Source organism: Thunnus albacares, chromosome 6 (genome assembly GCF_914725855.1).
Source record: "Thunnus albacares chromosome 6, fThuAlb1.1, whole genome shotgun sequence".
NCBI classification, from domain to species: Eukaryota; Metazoa; Chordata; class Actinopteri; order Scombriformes; family Scombridae; genus Thunnus; species Thunnus albacares.
The window spans coordinates 28,412,823-28,440,600 of NC_058111.1; the positions used below are offsets into that span (position 1 = coordinate 28,412,823).

General features: G+C 40.6%; 1 protein-coding gene across 1 annotated transcript in view; it reads left to right on the forward strand.

Moving 5' to 3' along the window:
* LOC122984745 (gap junction delta-2 protein) overlaps window positions 1–25,559 on the forward strand; it is a 30,464-nt gene extending 4,905 nt beyond the window's left edge. The window contains exon 2 of the mRNA XM_044355368.1: window positions 18,108–25,559. Within this exon, the coding sequence (XP_044211303.1) occupies window positions 18,108–18,957 (850 nt within the window). The 3' untranslated portion in view covers window positions 18,958–25,559. The remainder of the gene's footprint in view (window positions 1–18,107) is intronic.
* Window positions 25,560–27,778: the final 2,219 nt, after the last annotated feature.

A 27,778-nucleotide genomic window follows, 5' to 3' on the forward strand; every position in this document is an offset into this window, starting at 1 on the left:
TGCGCGTCTGTCCCTGAGGCCATGCCAGCATGTGTTCTCATGAGCCCACCATGACAACAGCCTGCAGGCCCGAGTCGATTCGTCATACATGAGTCACACACACACATTAGTGGGAATATAACACTCGCTGTTTGTGTAAGATTACAGACGGCTGTAGAGATTCCCTTCCACCGTCAGGGTTTGTGTGTGTGTATGTGTGTGTGCATCTGCACAGATACTCAGACTGTGTGTAAAATGTGAGCTTCGGTGTACTTTGTGGGCATATCACATTTGCTTGGATGGGTTTCAGTCCTGTCTGTGAGGTGTGTGTGTGTGTCTTTGTGTATTCACCTGCTACCTGTGATTTATTCCTGCCATTACTGGCAGTGGGCCGGGTGTAAATCGACTTCCCTGGGACCATCTGATGGACTGTGGGACCGCGTTGGGACACAGCCTCTGAGGATGAACCGTGATGAAGCACTCTCTACCTAACTACTGTCAACACATCACTCATGCTGTTGCTGCTCCCATAGGCTCTAGTCCCATTTGTGAGCTGCCATTGGTCAGAGTGGGACTGCTAAACATGCAAGTCCATCCTCCCACCACCCTGATATTGATCTCCAATAATGGAATAGGAAGTGGAGCTTGATAGAAGACGGGGCACTTAATGAAACAGTCTTTACGCCTGTCCATTTGCAATACAAATGGACTCATGGGTCGCAGCGACTGGAATGTTAAGTGAGTGATTAAAGCTGTAAGTACCTCATTGACTTTTGTGCCCATTAAAATAAACCATCACAGTAATTAGCAGACCAAATATTTATTTTTGCAATATCTTTCTCAACGACAGAACCAGTGGTTAAACACCTTGAGCACCATGTAACAAAAGTGACACTTCTGAATCAGTGTTGCTACCGTATTGGCTCAAACATAAGACAACTCTGAAAAGAAGATGCAGACCGCTTTCCAAAACCTGCTTTTGGAAGAAAAGTTTTTGAAGTTACAAAACACTTAAAGATGAATCCTTGATGTTTACTCTCTTCTTAAAGTGACACACAAAAAGCAGAACACACACACTCTCCTGTCAGGCTCTGGCAAGTTTCACTGGCTGTTAGAAGATTTCAGACTGTCTTTTTGAGCCGCTTATCATGTCACTCTCTGGCATCTATGATTTTTGGCTGCTTTCTTTGTTTCTTCAGTACAGACATTGTTAGATGCTTCGCCAGGAATTATGTCCTCTGTGGCAAAAGAACATGTTACACAAGTTGTCAGAAACTGGGCTTCCGAAACTCTTTTAGGGCTGACTTAACACCAAAAGACTTGCTATAAACAGACTTAAAGAAGCTCACTAGCCTAGCAACTAACAACCCATATTGCTCTCTCTCTCCTCAAAAAGAATATCTGATGTTGTAAACATGCAATTGTCTAGTCCTCAAATATACATCCTTCACTTTTTCAAACATATTTCCTGTCACATATCCTGGACAAGAAATTGTCTTACATAGGGTCAATACGGTAATAGAGAGGCATCCGTATGTGTCAAACCAACTAGATTGCACAATGTGTTGCTGACCATGTCTGACGGCAAAAGTGTTTATACGTGTTCCGAATGGCCATACTCAAAGGCAGGGTGAAAAGCTGGTCATCATAGTCTTGTCCTGGCTGCATCACACTGCTTCCCCAATCTCTCTCCAAGAGCTTGTGTTGTCTTGACATGATTAATCGTACAAATAGGGATAACAGCTTACACTTTTGGATAGTTTCTCTTCTAAAGCATTTACGGTGTTGCACTTACACACAAAAAGTCCCAGGAGTAGCAATAGATATGGAATAGGTGGTGGAATCCATGAGGAAGAAGAAATAGTTGAAGTTGAAGGTTTCTTTGCATCACAGCATGCCTTTGCACGTGTACACCTTACAGGAGGTGATCAGGAGCCATACACTCAATCTCAACGTAGGCCAGCTGCTCAGCATGACTTCTCAGCATGGCTCTCCTGAGTCAAATGAGTGTTGTCACTCAGATGCTGTCAGCTCATTCGTCTAGGAAAGCACGTGTGTGCGCCACATTTTCAGCACAGTCCAACGCAAGTCACAAGCCACCGAGTCAAAACCAATATTTATTAGTGAGCAGTGTTTACATGAGGCTCAGCGTGCCTGTGTTTGTTGACAGGTACGGCTCTGTCGTCACATGACCTTTAGATCATTAGGCTTTTATTTAGCAAATCCCCATGGAGCGCTTGCAACCCTCACGGAGGTGATGGATGATTTTGTCTGTACGGTATGAGGCTTATCTAGCAAATGTGCGCGATACTACAGGGGAGAAAATGAAAAAAAGAAAGTGAGAAAGAGGCTGTGATATCGCCTGGCTTGCGGCAGAGTCCCCTGAGAGATTGTTAAAAAGAAACACTTACAGAAGGCCATGTGAGACCTCTGACATTTATTCATCCTGTCCCTCCTTGTCCCTGCTTTCACACTTCCTCCATCTATATGTAATGACCTCCGGGATGCTGTCAGCTGTGATGTCAGTGCCTTCTCCGTGCTGCCATAAGAAGGTGGTTATTAAAATGACCTCACATGCTCCATAGGGAGATTATGAATCACTGGTGGGAGGCAGATGCATATCAAACATATAGCATCCATCTGCTGATAAAACTTCAAATTAATGAACAACACTCTGCAAAATAATCATAATGTCAAAGATACGTTTATTATTGAAGATGCTCCCTGAGTGTGCATTACTGTTCACATCAGCACTGATAGTGGAACAGATCTACTCTAGCTGTACTACAAACATCTTGGAAAATGAGCCCCGGGAGCAGAGGAGAGAAGCTCTGTAGCTGCTCACAGCCTCTCACGACTGGAATACTACAACCAATCTCCATAGGGACTGCTGGAGATGCCGAGTTGTAGCCAGAGGAGAAAGAGAGAGCAACTGCATGTAATTATGCAGCTTGTGTTCTCATTTCTTTCTGCTTACACCTCACATCCACTCGCCCCCCCCCCCCTCATTCTCTATGTGTCTCGGCTCCTTATTCTCCCTCTCTTCATCCTCACAATCCACATATGCTAAGGTCAGGGTTGACATGCTGTTTACTTGGCTCATGGATTAATCGATTAAGCTCCTAATGCAAGTGTGTGTGTGTTCATCAGACATTATGTTGGAAGATAAACCCTACATCCTCATCTTTAAACGTTGTGTTACTGCTAATCTTACATCAATTTGACATCTGCGATAAATGTTGGTAATGTGCAACATTACCATTTATTACATTATACATTGAGGAGGAAACACTAGCCAATGGAAAAACTCAGGGAATCTTGTGTGTGAGAGATATAGAAATGAATGAAGGACACATCAATAAAGAATAAGAAGGAGGAGAGAATGGAAATTAATACATGGCTGTGCAGGAGAAGAGCAAAAAGAGAGTTGTTTTAATAATTTAGATTTTTTAAAAAATACAAAAACTATAGTAAAGAGGAAAGAGGACAAAGATACGAGTGGAGATAATAGTAAGAGAGAGACAGGTAAGACCCAGCTGAAATACAATAACTTGAATTTGAAGAGAGAGGGGAGAGAGTGAAAGATATGAATGGATAAAGACAGAGAGATATGAGCAGGTGAAAGGGTCAGAGTTCAGACAGATTTCACCTTGCAGGGCCTTGGGGAGAAGCTGTCTCTGGCAGGGTGACTCAGCAGGCTTATAGGTTTAGTGTTAGCACCTCGCTGGAGGACAGAGCAGGTCAGTGTTAGAATGATACTGGGGGGTTAGTTTAACCCGGACATTATCTCACACACACACATACACACAAAAAAACACAGGAGAGCAACCCTGCAACACTAGCCGCCAGTCATATGTTCATATGTAAAGAATATTTTATTTTTAAAGCTTCAATATGGCCGACTGTAGCAGACCTTAAAAATGTAGTTATATATTTTACTCCAGCGGCGCTATTAGTCCTCATTAGTGTTTTAGATTGATAAACGAGCCATTTTTGCAGTTCATTTGACTACAGGGCAGTGAAAATCAACTTGCACTACACACATTTACTTGAAATTGTTAATCAATCACTGTGATCAATCTGTTGCCTTTATATTTTTAGTTATTTTTAAAGTGGTAATGCAGTTTGAAAGCATGATACAGTTTGAGTATTCATCCCTGATGGTGCCTTCAAGGACAGATCTGACACCTAAAGACTGAGAATCACCTGCTGAGATCTACAGTATGTTGTCAGAAAAATCAATACTTGAACACACCAACCTGACAAGCAGTCCCTGCTCTCATCTGCATTACCACATGATGATAAGAGCGATGTCAGGATTTAGCTACCTCAGACACGTTTCACATCTCTGCAACTAGATTTTCTGCCATGTTGGCATCACCTTTATCTTAGAGGGGCAATTTACCTTGTAACATGAATCGGCATTGTCATACAGAGAGCTGATTTCTCAATGACAGAATATGGAGACCGTCTCTAGTGGAGTCAAAGTGAGGTGTTACAACGCATGGATGTGTTAATGATGTAATGAAAAACATGACATGCCATCTTTATTACAAGGCTGTCAGTCCTTTTAAACATGGTCTAATAAGGATTACAGGGCATTTAATATTTAGTAGAGTTATATTAATTAAAATGTTGTTATTTCAAGTAAAACATGCAGTATAGTATATCATATAGCATAATTACACAACATAAATGAGTGAGGTGAAAGCTCCAAAATCACTGGATCCTACAACTCCCATAATGCAATTGGTTACCTTTCCTTAGACCCCCATGCCACATTAAAGCCAAATTCTTTCAAACCCCACACCTCCAGTTTTCAATGCAGGCTCTGATAAAATCTCTCAAGCAAGCCAAGATAACCCAGATGACATCATTATGACATCATCAGGGTCATTTTTTTCAGACTGGAAAGCTCCCTTCGGCGCTACAGGAGTGATTATACAACTGTTTTCACATGCTTAGGACTCCTCAGAAGGAGTAAACTGAACTTCATGTCTAAAATAGGTGTAGTGCCCTTTAAAGGACTTATGGTAACTCAAAATGTAAGCAAACATTCCTAGCAGATGATCTTTGAGAAGTGTGATTACTAAAACACACAGTACATATATGGTTTGCTGGTAAAGAAATGTTTGGATGGTAATCAGTTTCATGCTGAACCAGCTGTGCTCACTGATACAGAATATCTGACTCTCTTGTGCAGTGAAATAAACAAAATTATATAAAATATGAGGAATGCAACTAATACAAATAGCCAACTTTGATCTTTGTTTGGTACAGAGAAATGCAGCGGCTTTTGAAGTCTTCTCAGTTGATTCTATTTGTGTGAGCTTGTGGCTGTGAACTTGTCTTATTTATACAATCTGCTTTTATTACAGATGACTAACAGCATTTCTAGGCGGGGATCATAAAGCTGACATTCTTGTTTTGTTTGATTGATCATTATGTTAGGATAAAACCGTTCCTCTACACATCTCTCTCTCTCTCTCTCTGTCTTGTTCTCTCTCACTCTGCCTCCGCACTTTATCTCACTCCATCTCACTCTTTGAAGATGAAAAGGACGCAGTCTTCTGCCATTGATTTATTCTCCTTATCCCTACCCGCCTGAGCTCCCATCATTGGCTGCATCTTCACACTTTACTGGGGGTCTCTAATGAACAAGGTGAGGGTGAAGAGTCACTTAGACTGCTGAACGGCATGCTCGTCTCTTTGAGCACTTTTGAGTGTGTGTTAGTAATGACTGTTCCTCAGAGGTAGTGTCAGCTTCTGCACAGCGTTATTGACTCAACATGAATAAAAAAAACATGAGAGTACACCAGTTAAGCACCTTATACCTTGATAAAACACACACATCAACACCAACATACTGTAAGGAGACATCTGATTCACTGCTCCCTCACACGTGTGCACATGCACTCATAACCAGATGGTCATCCAAATATACAAACATGCACGTAAGCGAACTTGCAGCGTGGTTACTATATTTATTCATTACTCAGGGGTAGAAACACACACACACACACACACACACACACACGTGTGCATGTTGCCAAAATTCACAGTCTGCGTCTTTGCAGCTGATCATATGAGCAACCAGATAATGTGTGACAATGCATTCATTCTTCACCACACATACGCTCCACACACAATCTCATTCACAGATTCTTCAATTAAGCAGTGAAGTGGAGCCGCAGGGAGTGTGTTTGTCTCTCGGCAATATGCTACATTCACACCGCTCTCCTAGCCAATTATGAAAAGGCTTCTTGGTAGACAGTGCTGTAATGTGAAGCAGATAAATTTAGCCTTCGAAACCTGTCGAATGAGAACAGCAGGACTCATAGTGTTGGATGCCATTTTAGTGGAGGGAGCTGTATCTCCCAACAGGCATCTGTGTGACATTATGAAATGAGGATGCAGCATTCACGTCCTATCAGATGGTGGATAGTAGAGATAGAGCTTCACTTCAAATGCTATTCACTTTACTAAGCTTTCAGACAGTAAATATTATGTGTGAACTCGGTATTCGATGGACTTGATACAGTATTTGGAATTCAGACATGGTAGTGAAGTATAGGGAATGACATTAAAGTATTATTATAACATTATAAAATATATCTCACCACAAAGTCCACTGAGTAGCTGTTCTGAGGCTTTTGATCAAATCACACAATCTTCCTCATCATGCATTTTTAGCTTGTTTAAGGACATCCATGTTCAATTAAACAGTACAATTTCATGACAAATGGGAATTTCCATGATCAAGGATGGACCTTGGATCTCAAATGAACTCAGATGTATAACTTACAAAGTGTAAAAATGAGCATATAAAGCAATAAAAGTGCAGAAATGTTCAAATATAGGTAAGCTTAAATGTCACAGTAAGTTTCTTTGTCCCATATGAGCTGAATAGTATATTAGATTTAGAATACAAAACATACGATCAGTCAATAAAATATGATGCAATGTTGAATCATATAAACAGTCGAACTCTATAAAAATTTGATGGCTCCTCAAACAGCTATAATATTCATTCATATATATTAAAATGTTGCTTAACTGATAATGTATCAATAATAATAATAAAATATATAATAATAACTGTATAATATATATAATATGATAAACAATAATAAATAATCACCTTTTCTACATTTACATACAATATTTATCCAAGAAAAACAAATACAGCAAGATTTTAGTGTGTAAATTGAATCCAACTATATACAGATCAATGAGATGTGTTAATATATATAACAAGGACCTTTCTCAATCATATTTCTGATTTCTTTTCTATTGTAGCCTTAGTGGTAGATAAAAAAAACACTATAAAAATATTTGAGTGTGTTTGGGATGTTCCCTGCACGGCCATGTGCTGTCTGCTTGTGTGTCATGGAGGCTCCCTGCATGTGCCAGAGCGGCTGATTTGGGTTGGGGCTTGGCACGGGAGAGCCGCTGTGGGTGGGGAGTTGGCATGGACGTGATGGCCCTAACTCGGGATTGTCCAAAACCCACAGATTTAATCCGGATTATGCCCATCGTTTCTCTCTCTCTTTCTCTCTCTTTCTGTATTTCCCTCCATTGACCCCCCTCTCCTCCTTTCCCGCCCACGCATTTCGCTCTCTTCCTCTTTCCTGCTGCTCTTTCTCCTGCTCATGCTTCACCCCTCCATCAACACCTTACAACCGTACCCAAAAAAACAAAGCTCCTGCTGGCTGTTCTGTTGCCATGGTGACCGCTCGCTTGTGTCACTTCTTTCCATTCCTGCCATTGATCCATTTCTGAATGATCACTCAGAGTAGATTTTAGAAAGTCTATTTTTAATGCCTGTGTTCCTATTTAACTCTCACTTGATTGCCTAATCTGTTGCCAAGGTAACTGCCACAGTTATTATCGTCATGGAGATCCTTACATACAGTACACTTATGTAGCAGTGTAGTGGCAGGAAAATGGGACACACTTAACCTCTCTCAGGATCAATCTGTTATTTATTAGTGTTTAAAAAATACAATGGGAAATTGTTTTCTAATGGGTATACATCATTTTAATTAACACAAGAATAATAAAATGTTTGCATGTGTGTTCTTGTGTGTGCGTGCATGCGTGTGTGTTTATGTGAGCTACTACTGTCTTAGATGTGAGTTATTGTCTGCCTCAGTAGGGCTGATCTTCTTCAATTTATCTCCAGAGCCAGCCAGTCAGTTCACATTCATCAACAGCACTTAAATACCTGTGTGTGTGTGTGTGTGTGTGTGTGTGTGTGTGTGTGTGTGTGTGTGTGTGTGTGAGAGAGAGAGAGAGAGAGAGAGAGAGAGAGAGAGAGGGAGACAGAGGGAGACAGGGAGAGATATGGATAAGTGAACAGTATTAGAATATATTATTATTAGATTTCCATTTTAGCAGCTTACAGATGCAGGATTACACACAGAGACTATACTATAATAAATAGAGCACTGTCACCAACAACCTTACCAATGCAGCAGAAATACATATAGGGTACGTACAGTGCAAATGCAGTGCATGCAGAGGAAGAATAGATATCTGCATAACTGTTTGCAAATGATACAAATAATAATATTCAAAAGTGATTCTGCTCACTAATTTATCTACAGTAAATACCTCCCTACCAATTCTTCACCACCCACATACTGTTTACAGTATGAGCCCTCAAATATCTTAATGTTTATGCTTCTGGGATTATTTGTATTTGGTTGCTTTGGAAATATTGCTCCTTGAATATTCATCTAAATAAGCTACACTGGTAAATGTCATTAGTGATTTACCTGAACTGAACCAAATTGAACCCAAGAAGCTCTGAAGCCCCCTGATTGGAGATCAAAGGGTCCTGGACTAGACAATGAGGGTAAAACCATTATTACTGGTCGGTATGACAGAAATTCATCTTCATCTTCTCCCAAGAGGATGGAACTAACACCCAGGCAATGTCAGACACAATCGGCTTTGTGACGCCCTGCAACAGCTGGAAGAGTGTGTGTGTGTGTGTGTGTGTCTCTGATTAAAATGTGTGTGTATGTGCACATGTGGATGGAGAGGTGTTCTTATCTTGCATGAGCCGAGAGTATTCCTTCTCTTCTTGTGCGATGCGAGCACACACATTTGCCTTAGCATTTGAGTGTGATTGTGAGTGTGTATGTGTATGTGTATGTGTGTGCGTGCCATGCAGGATAAAGGTCTGTCAGCAGGGGAGAGTGCAGCCCCCTCAGTCCTTATGTCACTGGCCTGAAGCACCGGAACATCCCTTCTGGTTGTGTGTGTCTGTGCTTGTGTGTGTTGTGTGTGTGTGTCTGTGCTTGTGTGTGTGTGTGTGTGTGTGTGTGTGTGAGGGCTCCTGTGTGAGGTTGGATACAGTTTGGCGCCAGGTGACCCGCCATGAACTATGAGCTATTGATAAACCTAAGTAAGGGAACACAGACTGAGAGAGAAAGAGAGTATGACAAGTGTCCATGTTTGATGTGACAGGATTAGATTTGTCAGAGCCGCTGGTATGTTTGGATGACCAACTGGCACCCTTAAGACACACAGGGCAGACAGAAGATCAAAATGTGAAGAGGGCGAAAAAGAAATAAGGAGAAGAAAGGCAGGATAGGGTACTGTAGGAGTAAATGAATTACTGCGAACACTGATGGCTAAACATTACTGCAAATTTCATGCTGCTTCACATCATGAAGTCATTGGATTTTTTTGTTTGTATATATGGGTATTGTATGTTTAACTTCTCCTCATACCTAAACAATAAAATGATTCATATGAGTATTTTCTGATTTGCCACCACAAAGGTCTGTCGAGGTTTAGGCAACTAAAATTTCTTGGTTAAGGTTAGGGAAATGTTGTGGTTAAAACAAACCAGTGCTGACTTTTAGTAGGAGGTTTTGCATGGCAACAAGAAAACATAAGCTTGAAGGAACATTTTTTTTTTTACGTAATTTAACATTGTTGTAGTAAGCATGTTTTCCATTTTATGGTTTTATTCCTTTTGAAATCCTTTTCATTGTCTTGCTCTGGCCTGCTAATTGGATAGGTGTTTACACTAAAAATAGTTATGCCCGCTAGCTGGTATTTAGCGTAGCAGAACCAAAGTAGCGGCTAAAACAGTATAGGCTACTTCGTGTAATATTACTCACTAGAGAAACAACAGTCTTTGTGTGGTGGTAGATCAAATCATTTTCAAAGTCATGTCAAAAGTGTCATGTAACAGTCAATTTGGAAGAGCTAATTAGCTAGCATTAGCTTCAAATCTGTACGTAGCACATCCGGCTCATGTCTTCATCCAAAACCCATCATGCTGTGTGCACATGGTTATAGGTCTTCTGACTTCTGCTTGCTTCATGGAATTGAATTTGGTGTGAAACTGCAGTGAGAGGCTAACCTAGTTCCAGACCTTTGACTTCCCACATCTCTGATATGTTCAGAAACTGCACTGCAGAGAAATTGCAGCTCGGTCTTATTATTAGGATAAATGAGAAGCACAGGCTGTAAACAAAAGATTTAAGATGGGAGGCTTACTGGGGAATATTTAAGAGACATGGACCGGGGGGTAAATTACAGAGAGATACAGGTAAGAGATGTAATGAACAGTAGAGGCAGAGGTAGGCAGCAGGGATACAAGTGGGGGAGGGGAGCGGTGCAGAGAAAAGACAGGGCTAAGCAGTAAGGGAACAGGTATTGATAAAGGCTAAAGGTGAGGCTCTGAAAAGGATTAGCAGGTCAGCCACAACACTGGGCTTGTTTACATCACAGTCAAGAGCAGCTAACAGGCTCCTCAGCCTGCAAAGACAGAGCTCAGAGCTGCACTTTTTATCACTGAACCTATCATCCCTAAAAACAACATAACAATAAACTGTATTTAATTTTCAAGAGCGTATTTTCAACATTCGTTCTTTTAGGTGGCTTTTGAACAAGAGTAGCAGCTGATTTTCTTTTCTCTTAAAAGAGGGCCAACATGTTCTTGTTTTCCCCTCTGAATTATCTTCTGAGCAACTTCCACACAGCAGCATAATTTAGTTTGCCTTCTTGGCATAATTTGCTGTTTCAGTGAACTCTTCTTCAGGCTTTTGCATAAAGTAAACTAGCAGGCTCTTTGAAGGCACCCAAGCCATCCTCTAACTGGTGCAACAAATCTGCTCCACTCTTCATCAGAAATACGCTGTTCTTCAGTTGACTTAGCTGCTAGTCGGCACACTTCTCTCTCTCTCCATCTCCCTTCTGCCCCTCGCCTGTTGCCGTGGTAACTAGCAGAGGGAAGCTGAGTGGAGGGGAGATTGAAGGGAGAGAGGGAGGGAGGAGAGATGAGAGAAAAGGAAAGGGGGGCAGGGGGGGGTTGTGTCGGGTTTCTGGGTAAAGGAGCCACTGCTTTTTTTTTCTTTTTTTTTTTTTAATCTCCACTGTTACATCTTCTTATCTCTCCAAAACATCTCGCTCCTTATCGATCCCTGGCCAGTCATTTCCTGTCCTTTGCCTCCTCTTCCTCATTATTCTCCCACATTTTTGCCTTTTCCTGGTTAAATCGTCTTCTTCTGCTGCTCCTAAATTTTCTGCTTTTCCCTGTCTCTATCCACATCTCCACAGAGAACAACATACTGTGAGCATTTTTGGTGAACAGTATACTCCAGAATGCCTTACAGCAACACAAGTGTGGGCATTTTTCATATGCTTTTCCTCACTAACCCCTAAAACTCAATTCCAGCTCTAGCCATATTGAGCCACAAACAACTCCCACCTTACCTCTACTTCTATTTTTATTCATCTCATCCTCTCCATTTGCCACGTAAACAACATTCAAGGTTTCATTATAAGAGGCTGACATTAAACATACAGGAGGATCTTCAATAATATTAAGGGAACTGCTCTGTGAATGGCATTTCAATTTCTCTTGAAGTTGAATATGCAGGGTGCAGGGGCAACAGCAACATTTTGTTTGTTTGTGTGTGTGTGTGTGTGTGTGAGTGTGTGCATGTGCGTGTCTACACACATGTGCATGCATATGGAGGGGGCAGATGGAACTGGATTTCTCCTGTCAGAGGCAGAATCTATGAATATGTTTTCACGTTACTGCACATGTTTAATTTTTGACAATTAACTGCACATCCGTAATGAGAGCTTTGAATATAACAAACGCCCCCTTAGTGCAAGATATCCACTGTCAGATAATGATGGAAGAGAAAGAGAGAAAGACAGCGGGTCGGGGACACAAAATTGCTGGAGGAGAAGAGGCGTTTTTTTTGAGTTATGTTGACATAATGTTTTTGCATAATCACCACCGCCTGTGTGGTAACACTGGCAACATATTAGTCAAGGGGAACAACAAACAATGTCTGCTGGGAACAGAAGGTGTGAGTGTGTTGAAATGTGCTAATATATCTGCCGTATATATCTGAAGCATATGTGCACAACGTAAGGCTGAGACTAATGATTTTCTTGATTATTTTCTTTTTGCCAGTGTACTGATTGTTTATTCGATAAAATGTGAGGAAACAATGACAAATACCTGTTACGAGTTTCAAGAATGCAATCTTAAATATTTTTAAAAATATCAAATTTACAATGATATGACATTACACAGAATAAAGCTGCAAATCTTCACATTTGCCAGGTAGGGTCAGCAAATATTTGCCATTTTTGCTTGATAAATGCTGATCAATCAAGTTATTGTGATTTAGATTTCTGCAACACAAATGTAGTGTAATTGTACAATTTAATGAAGACAGCTGGTGAGTATAGAGTGTGTGCACAATTTCCACACAAAAGTGCATTATGTGGACTTTGGGTTGGTGTCTTCCATTTCAGTGGGAAACCACCATGGCATTTTAAATGCCTGCTCTGTCTGTTCGCAGAGAAAAGAGGGAGGGCAAATGAAAGAAAGGGGAAAAAAGAAAGAAAGATACACTAGAGAGGAGAGAAAAAACAGGTGGGGGTTGCTGTGTGTGGTACGATAATCTAAAGCTATTCGATGGCATTAACAAAAAAAAAAACCTAATGCAAGAATCCTCCCTTGGCCCAGCCACAGATTACAGCAGTGGGTTTGCGTGTGGAAGCTATTATATAATTCATTCTCTATGATGAGATTTTCCTCCATTGCTGGTTTTCCTCACTACCCCCCTCTATCTCTTGCACTCTGTCCCAGCACTGGCAGGTTCCTCTTTTAATTTAAGGAGAAGATGTCCGAGCCACGCTGGGGGTTTTTAGTGACTTTATAATCTTTTTATCCCTGTCTGGAACTAATTCATCTTAAACAGTAATTTGATGTCTTTTTCAGTAGCCATGCAGTCACTTTTTAACAGTCTCCACTCACTGTTTGGACGATGTTTTGCTGCATGGATATGTGAGCGAGCATGCATGTGTGTGGCCAAACATATATATGTGTGTGTGGCTATGTGCACATGTGCACACGTGCACACATTTAGTGCAGCACTCTCTCACTCTGGTATTGTGAATTCTCTGCTCACTAAGCTCCTTAATGGAGTCACTACAAGGGCAAAAGCATTTTCATTTTTTTGCATTTATTTTTCCCCTCCACTTGCACATGGTGGGCTGATCACAGGTGGGCGGACTGGCAATAAGTCTTTTATTTTTCATTTTGGAGTTCATCATTGGTGACCTGCTGTTTTGATGAAAGGTACATGTGAACCGCACGCCGTCAGACTCTGGAAAGGATTAACTCTGCCCTTCGACTCCACATCTGCGCCACACAAGACTGGCAAAGCCACTGTGCGATTGGTAGATTACCCTTCACACAGCCAAATGTCATCTAATGATTATCTGGCAACGTCTAAGGTGCAGTGGCATGGGCCTCCCCCTGGAGCCACTGTCCTGTCACAATGGTGTCCAGATGGACTTTTAACAGATTTTCCAAGTCAGTTTTATTTAATCAATCTGTATTGACTGTACACATAGTGTATGATCATCTTCTCTTTCTATGAAACACAGTGGACTGGCCTGAGGTCAATTTGACACAGTCTCTTGTTGGTTTTATCTAATAAATTCAGATTTATCTAGAGGGAGAGTTGTGAGTGAAATGGAGGTTATGGTGGGACTTTAAATGGAAACTGTCTCAAGGATGCAAAAGCGTTAAGAGAAATGTCCTGGTTTGACTGTTGATCAGTCTCGAGAGGGACTGATACTAAACCTTATGTGCAAAATTTTTAAGATAGTTTAATCATTTTTACTATGTAAACTCTGTATTGTACATTACAATCTTATCTTTATCTAAAATTCATGACTTTCTGTGAGAGCAAATCACTAATATTGGTTATTGATGCCAAATCAATTTCCAGCCATTCCTACAAAAGTAGTATGGCTTTTTCAGCTCGCAAAATCTCACTTTAGAGTCAATTTACCCCTTTGAAATGATTGTGTAATCAACAGACAGCCCTTAAAGTGTCCCTTCATTGCTTCTTGTTATTGGTTTGCAGTATGTAATATATGCAATATATTCAATAACCTCAGAATGTTCTATTCTTTTGCATGTTTTTCTGACAATGTACCTGCTTTTACTTACACTTCAGCTGTGTAGAAAATGTTACAGAAGTATTACTAGGTGCTAAGTAGGCAGTTTGCCAGAGCAAATTTTATGGAAAACATTTACCTCTCAAACATGATACCATCATGTAAAACTGCTTGACTTATGGTTTACTGTTAAAGTCTGAAAGGCATTTACAATGTATTTGTTGTGAAGCTTTATCTCTTTAAATTTAAATGTTCTCTGTTATGCACATTGACCTTTTCTCAGGAACAAATTGCTCTTTCTGCAGCACGCCGTACTGCCCATCAGCACTGCCTGCAAAGCCATTTTTATATGTCACAATCTATTGACTTGTATGCACACAAAACCCATAAATCCATGATAAATGTAATGAGGTCAGGTTTTGATGGGCCACTGTAATGGCATGTACTCTGGGTTCACATGAAGTAATGACAGTGATTTATCATACTGTTATTTATGAGATTATCATTAATATAAATGGTGGTGATTAGTGAGAGTTGATCTTATGTGGAACTTGGCTTGAACTCCCTCATATCTGTGGGATTCAACTTCAAGTCAGCAATCAATCAACAGATTAACAGCAATGTCCAGTCCTGTCTGCAGTCTGCAGCCTTGTTCCAGACTTAGTTTAGTCATAGATTACAATATGAGACAGCCAGCAGGCTCACTCAGACTGTGAAAAGCAAGAAGCCTGCTATCTAAAGTGCTTGCTTGCTCTCAGATCTGAAAAATAAATGAGGGATGAATAAGAACAAAGGGGAGGATGTCTGCAAGAGAGGAGAGCAGAGCAGAGGGAAGGAATAGAAACCTGTCGTCTATCTACTGTTTATGTTTAACATCATGGAAACACACAGATATACTAAATGTACAGATATACCAAAGTCAGCACATGTAAGCAGCATATACTTGGGTAGACACACATTAACATGCACAAAAACACACAGAGAGAATTGAAGTGAACCTAATTTCAACAACTACAATCTCTCTCTCTCTCCTACCACACCCCACACAGAAATAGCACCTAATCTGCAGGGTTCAACTCAGTTTCACCTGTTGCTAAGGCAGTGAAAGGACAGAGAGTGCAGGTATTGTTCAAAACAAAGTCAACAACTGAGATTACTCTGTATGATTGCGTATGTGCGTTTGGACGTGTGTAGGAACAGATCACAGTTTGAACTTGCATGAGTCTAAACTGAGGTTGCCATGCTAACTGGGCCTAATGATGCAGAAGAAACTAAAATAAGATGAAATGTGTCATCTCACCTCTTTTTTTTACCTGTAAAACTCCTACAAAACACACACACACAAACTGTATCTTAAGTCACAGATAACAGGGCTGTGAGTTATGAGGACTGATGACACATCGAGGTTCCACTTATACTAACTGCTTTTCTTCTTGTTATTTGTGTTTACTCTGGCTGATAAAAAGGATTCGGAGCACTCTTCTTCTCTGGTTCTTATCAGGATGATCAGTGACTAAACGTTGACAGTGTCCCTTTCTGTCATTAGTATAATTTTTTCTCCTTTCTCTGCCTCTGTGACTCATTTTTTTCAGTTCTGTTCAGTATGCTTTATTGGCATGAATGTCTGATGAACAATAGTACCAAGTGATAATACAATTCAATAATGAGATGAAAAAAAAATTCATTACATAAAATAAATAAATAGAACAATAAAATGGCAGAAAACAGTAAATGTGTTTTGTGCGTGTGTGTGGTTTTTGTGTGTGTGTGTGTGTGTTTGTGAAAGATTGTTTGATGACTGAAGATTGTGTGTGTGCATAACCTTTGCATCTTGGAATTTACATTTAATTTTTGTAAAGAACTTTGTTCTAATATCTTCATATATGTGTCTTCTCTTGGCAGCCAGGTCTGCCTGTGTCAGCCAGTCTCTATGACCGAGCTAGTTAATGTCGTTCTTAGTTTCTGATCAGTCACAGTGGTCAGGTAGTCTGCCACTGTGTACTGTCTGTTTAGAGCCAAATAGTATTGACATTTGCTTTGAGTTTTTGTGGGTAGATGTCCAACAGTTAATGTAATTGTCTTTTTCTTTAGCTATAATTTGGTTGGGCCAGATTGTGTGTGGGCTGTCCTGAGGCCTAGAGGAGGTGAGCCTCAGGACCAGCTGGCTGAGGAGACTCCTCACTTCTCTTTCTGATAGAGTTCAAAATCCTTCCCAAAGCCCCCTGCTGTGATTTGACAATTCACTTCCCTCCTTCATTCCTTGACCTTGATTCTGACTTCTTAAAAATGTATATGTTGCATCCTCTATCAGATTTCTCCTGTGTTTCCTCCGTAATTATCTTGCCCTTTTATGTACAGTTGAAGGTGATATGCAATTCCCTTTTTCGTTCACTTCTTAATCTCTGTTATCTATAGTTCAGCACAGTACAGTTGTCCTTTCTGTAGTTGTGTTAGTTAATTGTTTGATACATTTTCATAAAAAATATTTAGGACTATAAGCTTGGTGACTGAGGGACAAAACTGCTGGTGAACTAACAGCTAACACAAGAACGAACAACAAGAGCTGGAAACATGCTGGTGCTAGTCAGTCACAATATCTCCTCAACCTTCTTTCTATTTTCTCTGTACTTGGCCAAGTTATTGAGGAGGAAAAAAGCTGGTTAGCTCAGTCACTAATGGGCCAATATGTTCACACTGTTTATTCAAAAGTTGTTTTTGTACCATCGACTTCTGTCACGTAACTGTCTGCAAATTATTCCTCTTTAGTGGAGCAGTTTACACTCCAACAAAGGAGGGTTAAATAAAAGATGGAGTGACACAGCTTCAATTGCTTGTTCCATTTTGGACTCTCCTGCTCTCCGTTTCCTCAAAGCTCAGTGATGAAAACATGGTTATAGATGGTGTTGGTCAACAGCACAAATTTGCATGTCAAAGTTCACGAAAATTGAACTCGAGACAGAACATTCATGCATTTATTTACCTTTTCCCACAGACAGAATCCACAGATTCCATTGAATTGAATTGATTTATAGCAAAATTTGGCAGCTTTAAATGCCGATGTGACCACTGACATTTTTGACACTGTATAGTGTTTTACTGTGCAGTAGAGCTTAAATGATAGTCAATCGCTGTATTAGTTGATTGACAGAAAATTAATCACCAAGTATTTTGGTCATTGATTAATCACTCAAGCTTTTTTTCAAGGAAAAAAATGTTGATTTTCTATGTCTTATGTGATAGTAAATTGCTTATCACAGGTTTTGGACTATTGGTTTAATTTAAAAACAGCTTTCTCATCAGAAATTGTGATGGTTACTTTTCACTATTTTTTGACATTTTATAGACCAAACAACTAATTGAAAAAATTATTAATTGATAATAAAAATAATGTTAGTTGCAGCCGTATTGGGCATCTTTACTCTTTTCCAAGCTGATCTTTCAAAATTCTGGATTAAAAATCTTCAAACCATATATTTCCATTCAGCCTTCATAGGCTTCCTTATCTCCGTTATTCTTCTTTCCTGCTTTCTCACACTGTCCTCTCATACTCAGCATATCTTTAGAACCTTTGCTGGGAAGGATATCTCAGGACATCTCATCCTAATAAAGTAAATCACTAAATGTCTCTGAGTGTATGAACCCCATTTATCTCTCTCTTTCTCCTTTAGGATTCTGCTGACAGTGGTTGTGATCTTCCGCATCCTGATCGTCGCTATCGTGGGGGAGACAGTGTACGAGGATGAGCAGACCATGTTCATCTGTAACACCCTACAGCCAGGCTGCAACCAGGCCTGCTACGACAAGGCCTTCCCCATATCCCACATCCGCTACTGGGTCTTCCAAATCATATTGGTGTGCACGCCCAGCCTCTGCTTTATCACCTACTCAGTCCACCAGTCAGCCAAGCAGAAAGACCGGCGCTATTCATTTCTCTATCCCATCATGGAGAGGGACTACGGGGGAAGGGACGGGACACGAAAGCTCCGCAACATAAATGGAATTCTAGTTCAGCATGGTGGTGATGGCGGAGGAGGGAAGGAGGAACCTGACTGCCTGGAGGTGAAGGAGATCCCCAACGCTCCGCGGGGCCTCACCCATGGGAAGAGCTCAAAGGTTCGTCGGCAAGAAGGGATCTCCCGCTTTTACATCATTCAGGTAGTGTTCAGAAACGCACTGGAGATCGGCTTTTTGGCGGGTCAATACTTCCTTTACGGCTTTAGCGTGCCAGGGATTTTCGAGTGTGACCGCTACCCATGTCTGAAGGAGGTGGAGTGCTACGTGTCCCGCCCAACAGAAAAAACGGTTTTCCTGGTGTTCATGTTTGCGGTGAGCGGCATCTGTGTGGTCCTCAACCTGGCCGAGCTCAACCATCTGGGCTGGCGCAAGATCAAGGCTGCCATCAGGGGCGTCCAGGCCCGCAGGAAGTCCATTTGTGAGATCAGGAAGAAGGACATGGCGCATCTGTCCCAGCCACCCAACCTGGGACGCACACAGTCCAGCGAATCAGCCTACGTCTGATGATGAAGAGAAGGAGCTGCGCCGCAGAAGAGGAGGAATGAGTGGGATGAATGTGCAAGAGAGAAAATTAATTAATTATGATTTTAATTTAATGAAGATGGTGTGGAGATAAAACAAGATGACCTCTCCTCTGTGATGATGGAAAGAAACAGAATGTAAAAAGACCAAACCTCCTGCTCTACCACTGTGAGAGTCAAGAGAGTAGAGGAGGAAGAACATTAAAAAAGCATAAAAGGACAAAAAGTTCTGTTGTGCAAACTAACACGATGAACATATTTTGGTCTCATGGGGAGTTATTCCAACTGCCATTTTATACTTTGTCTTTTTTTTACTAATTACCCTATCCTCCGCCCCTCATTTCTTTTAATGGGAGGAATAAATCCTCAAGGGGCTGGAGAGCGAAGGACTAGAGATGAAAGAAGAGGGGGAGGGAGAGGACAACAGAGGAGAGGCTGTTCTGTATTCTTTTGGGATATTGGAAGATGATGGCGGTGTTTGATGCATCCCATGGTGCTTTTCCTCTGGACTGTGTCAGCCTCAATGTAAAAAGGAGGACAGGATAGGGGATGGGACAGGGAGGATGAGAAGCAACATCATTAAAAGAGGAACGGAAGAACTGTCAAAGTCGTGACAGACTCTAGAGAACGAAGGCAAGTTTGTGAGAGAGAGTAGGAGGAGGACTTCACACTCTGGGAAAACATATGAAACAACCGAGCAAGGGAGGGAAGAGAGGGGACGTTTTTCTTTTGCTTCCTCTCCTTGCCGGAGACTTGAGACCGAAGCCAAGAGAGAAGGGGCTGCCTCTGATCATTGTCAGCCGCTGCTGGAACATCGTCATGAGCCAAAACCAAGAGAAAAAGACTGACGATGTTTATGTTTTGTCTCTTGGCAAAAGATGATTTTAACACAAACACACAGCTAGTACCATAAACACTTTTTTTCTTTCCTCCCCCCTATCTCTCACTCTCTCTGCTCCACGGTTGGCAGCTACATAGACCCCGGGGGCTTCGGATGACAGTAATGACCATTGCGGCTCCCCTTCTGCGTAAACTTTGGAGAGGAACTAATGAACAAATGGACAAACAGTGTGTAAACGTCAGTCTCCTCTGAAGCACAAACCAAACGTCCCTCCTTCCAGCATTCCAGTGCACTGAGAGACGAAGGAGAGACAGAAAGAAAGGAGAAGACGGAAAGGGAATGAGAGGGGAACAGATCACTTTAAACAAATTTTATAAAATATATCACCATGAGTTATGATTTTCTTTTTCTTTTTTTTTTTTTTGAGAAAGCGATGGTGCCATCCTTGAAATATTTAATTAATGTTGAAAAGTTATATAGAGTATATCACGCTAATATTATTTATCCATTTAGAATATATCCAAATAGATTTATTTATCTTTGTGGGTGGGTTGGTTGGGAAATCATGTTGCTGTTTTTTCAAATGTATAAACTGTCTGTCTTTTTTCATTTTTGTTTATCTAAAGCATTTCTCACTGATGGAACTGATTAATGACATGTATGGGGAGGGAAGGGATAAGCTTGAGAGCTTTGTTTTTGACACGCTTTGAGGCTGTGCAACAGATTTATTTATTTGCAACAATTTAGGAAAAGGTAACTAAAGTTTGTAACTAATTTGCATTCAAAATGCAGCAGTTAGATTCAACATCTATATGTATTTTCTACAGATAGTCTTAGTTTTCTTCAAAATCAGCTGCACAGCTTCGGGCAAATTAAGGCCTGTGAGCCATTTGAAAAAGGCATGTTTACACGACGCTGTTTCTTGAATGATCAAGCTATATAACCGATGAGTAGTAACTCTCTAGGGACAGTTGTGTTTTTGAATCTCAGTGGTTTTCATTTTGCATTTCTTTCCTGACTGGATTTCAGCATGCATGCCTTGTAAGAGAAAAGTAAAAGAATGACATGACAGAAATAGAAAAAGATAAAGATGACAGAGAGTGTTGCACCTTGATTAACGCAGACAAGTGGGAGAGTGGCAGACTGAAGGAACTCTTATTGGGATAAAGGCTGTGTTGTTGGGCACATAAACACAGTACACAAATGCATAATTTAAAACAGAGTGCTGTAAGCCTGTGAAACCAGATATAGGGACAGTTCAGTGAACTACATGTGGTAAAAGAAAATTAAATTATTTATCTGACATGGACACACACATAATAACTAACTGGATCAGCATGCTGTCGCCCTGTTCATCTGTGTGGAGGAGGCTTGTGTGACGGGGACATGTAAATGAAAGCAAAGTGAAGAACGCCAAACTCAAACTCAGATCAATTCAAACTGTTTTCATTCATTCTGGTGCAGAGACAAAGATATGAGGATGTTTCCGTACAGTGACAGTATCAGTTATGAGCTAACTGAGAAAAACTCCACAAATGCTTCTTTAACCTGCTCTAAATATAGCCGAGACTGAACTCTGAAGCCAATGCTGCCCCAAGTACACAGAAGTCTGAGAACAAAACAGATCAGTGCTCTGTGCTTTAGCCCGGACATTTAGGTGTGTCAATTGGGAATCTTATCCACAATTGCAAACTGAATTGCCTTATGTAGCTCACATGGAACATAGCGATAGCTTATCACTGCCATGTTTGGGGGTTTGATTCTTAGGAGACCACCCGTGCACAAATGCTCCTGTCTCATAGAGGTTGACATATTTATATCTAAACATTAACCAAATGGCAAGTATTTTACATCAGATTGCAGTTTAAGTATAGTATTCCTCCAGATTGGGATATCATTTTTTCAAAATGTGAAGGAAAAAACGCCTGTATAGATATACAGTAACTTAGATATAACCTTTGTGATTGAACCTTTTATTGTATTCACTTTCCTTCGACTTGCCTTATCTGTTGTACTTCAGTCAGTGACTTCCTACATTTCCCACAATGCCTTTGGACAACTCCCAGGTCATTAAGGGCATTTATAAAGAAAATGTGTTGCATTAGCACAGCTAAAAGTAAAGGGCAGACTTTTATTAGACTAGATTACTTTACATTCACTCAGAAGTGCAGTTTCTACAAATTCACTAAGGATCTAGAGCTGATTTGATCGCCTTTGTTTCAAAATGTGTCATAAATACAATTGTAGCTCCATGGAAAACATCTTGATAGGACATGGAATTGTCATGACAATAAACAATACTGTGTAAGCATCTTACAATCTGTAAGCAGAGCTGCAGTAGGTCTTGGAGCTACAGCAACAGCTTATGAAGCCAAAGAAATCCCCCCCCCCCAACTCTCTCTTTCTCCATTCACTCCCACTGTCATAATCTCTGTGATTCTTACAGGTGATTATCCCCAGATTTAGACTCCTCTGTGGATCTCTATGGGGCTCAATGGGATCGGTGCGGTATGCAGTATGCTAGGAAGGACAAAGGCGCTGATGGGGCACACCAGAATGCCTAATAATAGAGTCTGAGTCTTGGCTTCCCCCTTAGTTACTGAGAACCTGTACTTCTAACAAAGGCTTAAACACTGACCTTGAGCTTAAAGGCCAAGCCAATGTCCTGTGCTATACACAGCTCCTGTTGGAGAGTCACTGCGCAGTACAGAACTGATCTAATCTCCACAGAGCACAGGTCAGTGCCAGTGTGAGGTGAATAGTAGACACACACATGCTGAACATATATTCATTCTAGAAAAACAAGGAAATCTGAACGTGGGGACAGCAGTTTAAGTTGGTTTTCCTGTCGTTATGTCTGGTTTCATTCAGGTCAGAAACACACACACACACACACATACACACAGTGTGAGGACGTAGAGGGCCATAAATGTGTCCTAGTTTTCTATGGTTTACATTTATCTAGCATTCATTAATGACTCATGAGCTGCAGTTATACAGTCCGTGGTGCACAACGTCTCAAAGTAAAAGCAGGCCCCAGTTCTTCCAGCAGTCCACTACTCTCCATAGTCTACTTTTCTATTTGTCAATGTGAAATTAATTATGCAACTTTTTTTTTTTTCATTTGCTTATCTTTTTGACTTGTGGATTCATTTTGTTGTCTGTTGCTCTTTCTGTGCAGTGACATATCAAAAAAGAAAGATGTTTTTTCTATGTAAAGGAACAAAAAGTTTTTATTTCAATGTGTAAAATCAAGGGTAGAGAGCTGAAATGTAAGACTAGCAGAAAATATGTTATATTTCCTCCCTTGCCAAAGTGATATGCAAAATCCAATTGATTTTCAAAGATTTTTTAACTGCATGTGTAATTGATAGAATAAGCATGTTTCGCTGTTTTCTTCAACAGAAACTTTTAAAGAAAAACTTTTTTAGCCCAAACTTTCAAGCGAAGCTATTACGTCTTGATGCCAAGTGTGTATATTAAGTTCTTCAGACGGTACAGAGCCAGGCAGACAATACCAACTCAATGTTCAAACTACCTATTACGGTTTATCAGTCTCAGTTTCAACTCCCAAAAGATTTTGAAGACCCCTGCATACAGTAAATCTTCTACTTTAAGAAATTTGCACATAAATATATACCTTTAAAAGCTGTTGTAGAAGATATTCTGATTTACAAGCCAATCAGTCAAACAATCTACTGTAAAACACAGGGTACACAGGAATATAAGCATGCAGGTTAGAGGCTGGCAACATGAGATGTCAGACATCACAACATTCCAGGGTTTAGTCCCCAGCACAATGACTAATTAACCTACAATCTACAAACTTTTAGTATGTGAAATATAATTAAATCCTCAGTGAGACTCCTTTAAGACACAACTTATTTTTGGGTACAGTACACTGACAACAGACTCAGGAAAGAAAACAACGCTGATCTTTTACAACAATCTTTTGTAGTGAAACTGCTGTTTCTAAGTTAACACACAAGAATGCTTTTATAGAAATGGTACTAAGACATGTCAGCATACTTTCCATTCACCATCTTACCTTGTACTGTAAAACCCACCCAAGAAAATAGTCTTTGAGCCTGATTATTTACCTACTGGTGCTATTGAGGTTGGACTCTTTACCAAAACCATTTATTCAGATACATTCCCTTCTGTCCAGCACACTACTGTCCCACATACCACAGGTCATGTAGCAATGCAGGTCTCCTTAACAACAAGCTGTTATTCTTGACTGTTACTAACAAATGGGCATGTCCGGAAAAGCCTACAGCGGTTAATGATATCATATTCATGAAACGCTCCAATGACTTTGTACTAAAGTACAGTAGCAAACAGTTTGATTCCTCAGGATTGCAGCCTGTAATTGAGCTGCTCCATTCATTAACATAGATCTCACTGAACTACTAGATTACTCTTTATAGCACTGCCACAAGGACCTTAGATTAATTTAGTAATGACATTATGTAGCCAATCCTAAAGGGCTGGTGGCCCTTGCGTAAGTTTTGAAACGCCCCTCTTATACATTCAAGGGCTTATACTTATTACAAAACAAAAAGCCATAGTTTTAAAAAAAGAAAGATTTCAAACTTGACTTTGTGCATTTCTTTGAAAGAGTACATTGTGCACTTATGGGCCAAGATGATCCTCATTTATACATAATCAATTAGGTGGCCATTTTCTATTTAAATTGAAAATTAGACAACTTGTTTTGCATGAAAAGATTTTTACTGTGTTTAATTGAATGAGAAAAAAATGGGAGTTTTAAAGCTCCTTCTCCCAGATGTTCAGCTTCCATTTTCATTTTATTCTGTGAATTGAAATAAAATGCTCCCTCCTCCCCCCTCCAGCCCTGTCTGATACTGGTGCTGCTGTTCTGTGGGCCAGATTATAACCATTTCAGGTTTCAGGAAAGGACCTCTCAACCTCTCACTAATCTGTCATGATATCAATCATGATTACTTCATCTAATTACGTTGAGTGGCAGATCCATGCAGAAAGGAATTTAAACCACCATCCGGATTTGACCAAACAGCCATGTGCATCTCTCTCTCTTAGCAGCACCGCCACCATTACTGGCAGCGGGCTTGTTGATGTGAGATTATGACCTGACTTGGCTTTAGCCTCTGTCTCTAAAATTCAGTAAATTCCAAATGTTTAAGGTTGATTTGGGCAGGTTTAATTGGAAATAGGGTGATTATGAACAAGTGTGACAGTGGAAACAATGGCTTTTAGCCATAACACAAACCTCGAGTCCACCTCTCACCTTTCCACAGGCACCTCATGAGCTCAGACCAAATCACCTTTACGTCATGACGTGCGTCTGTAAACTGTGTGAGAAGCTGTTTGTCACAGTGAGAGAGATGAATAGTGATGCATCAGGGGAGTGGGGGAGCAACATCAACTTTAGCCAATATTTGGCATCCTGGTTGGTGATCAATATTTAAGGGATCAGAAAGGGACAATAATTAATGATCTTAGCCCTAGAAACTTGTTGTAGTGTCAGCATAGCTTCTGCAGTTATCTGTGACATCTGTATGGATGAAAAAACATGGACTGAAAACAGGAACAATGAAACACACACTCAAACACACTCACGCTTTGTAAACTTCATCTGAAAATCTTTCGGAATGCAGATTTTATGGTGTACCTGATGAACCTTTGTTGAAGGTTCACTGTATATTTCTGACTGGTGTACTGTATGTAAAGACTGAATAAAACCTTGAATGTTACATCAAGCCTGAACTGGTATTGTGCTGTTGATTTATGACCTGTAAGCGGGTGTGTTCATGCATCTGTGTGTATTGTTTCCTGTACATGCAATGTGTGTATGGCAAACATGAACAGGTGGATATCTGTGCACGTGGGATTAATGGAATTTATCAAATAAAAAATCATTCTGTGGTGTGAAGGAAACTGAACAAAGGTGGCTACAAGTTATATTGATACAGATCTATATATAGCTGGCTGAAAACAATATTTGCAGAGAGCTGCATGCAGCCCAGCTGGTTGGTGTAATGACATTTCTGAACTCAATAGGTGACACTGAAACCTTTCAGCAGGATTAAAACCTTTAGACCATGGCACTGATGAGAGGATAGGAAGTGTGTGTGTGTTTGTGTGTGTGTGTGTGTGTGTGTGTGTGTAGTAATATTTTCTCTTAAACCCTCCTCACAGTCAGTGCACTCTTTATGTGCATGCAGCAGTATGTGTGTGTCCCTGAAACACTGATATGCATGCATGCATCATTTTACTGAACCTTTTTGTGTTATGGTGTGTGCATATTATGTGTGTGTGTTTGTGTGTGTGTGTGTGTGTGTGAGTGAGTGTGTGCACACGCCAGTGTGCATGTGTTCAATCCCCACCCACCTTCTTCAGCAAGGTCACATGGTGGCTACGCTGGACTGGGATTGAAGGCTTGTTGCCACGGCGATAAGCCAGCCGGTAATATCTCTAAGCACAGGCAGGATTAATCTGCCGACAGATGGCTGGCTGCTCAGCGTCACTTCCTGAAACACACACACACACACACACACGGGATTCATATTCACCATCATCATCCTCATCATCATTGTCCTCTTATCCTTAAATATTACCATCACATCCCATTGCATGCAAAGGTATACATATGTGTGCTTGCCCGTGCGCACACACACACACACACACACACACACACACACACACACACACACACACACACACACACACTTATGCAAAGAATAAGGCCAGCATCTGTGTATGACCATTATTCTGCCTTCATCATCATCCTCCTCACACCAGCGCTATTATAGAAGCCATCCCCCGGTATGCATCACCTATATCATTATCATCATTACTGGAGCAGCCTTCATCATCACCATCATTACTCATCATCCTCATCATGACCATCCTCATCCTCACTCGCCACAGCCACCTCTCCTCTCTGCCTCATCATCATATCCATTACCACCACTATCATCTCAAACACCACGGTCATTACCTAAAACCACCTTCATCCCATGAGGATCAATACAGCAATCACACTGTGTGCCTCGCCACGCAGCGCGCTCATTCATCAGCGCTGCCTCATGATAATAGAAGCAGGACCTTAGTTCATGGTTCACAGGGCCTGCACCTCATCCGCCCAAAGAATCCTTGATTTACTTTCTTGAGAATTTCCATAAGCTCAAAGGTGAGAACGCTACATTGTGAATGCTGAAACACACACGTGTGTGTATAATCACTGTGAACCTTGAACCTGTGTGCAGATTGTAGTCAGATTTTAAAAAAGCAGGCAGCATCTCTAGTTGCCTGGATATGTGTAGTTCTGCTGCTCATTGTTCAACAAATTTAGATCTTTGCACCTTGACCATGCCGGCCTCTGCTGAAGGTTAACAGGTTTATTCATAAAGCAGGCAGTTGGTTGGTCCTGTGTTTTCTAACAGTCTACTGTAATGTCTGATGCAACAAAATGCAACATGCATCAACATGCTGAACATCAGAGACATACAGAGGTGTAATTGCTGTGGAGGTTAAACTACCATGTTTGGCTGAGATGTCTCCTGGACCAAATGATAAAAAATCATTATTATAATAACTACAACAAGCATTATTGGTGTTGCTTCTGTCATCTGATAATGTTATGCAGTGACATTTTTTTCTGGAGAAGAGACCAAGAACACCACATTTTCCTCCCCTTTCTTTCTTTGTGTGTGAATGTTGTCAGTTGAATGTGAAATGATGTGAAATCTGAGAAAACTGCACCCATTGATGAAGACTGTGAGATGCAGCTGAAAGCTTTGGAAAGAAGTTATAATTAGACCTTAGGTTATCTTTTATCAAACATTGTCAGTTGCTTTTTATTATTAAGTAGTTGATTTACTCAGTAGTTATAATTAGTTTGCATGTTTGCCTGAAACAACAGATAAACGTAACTGTTTCTTAATTAGCACTCATTAATCAGTTAATCTGTTAATCT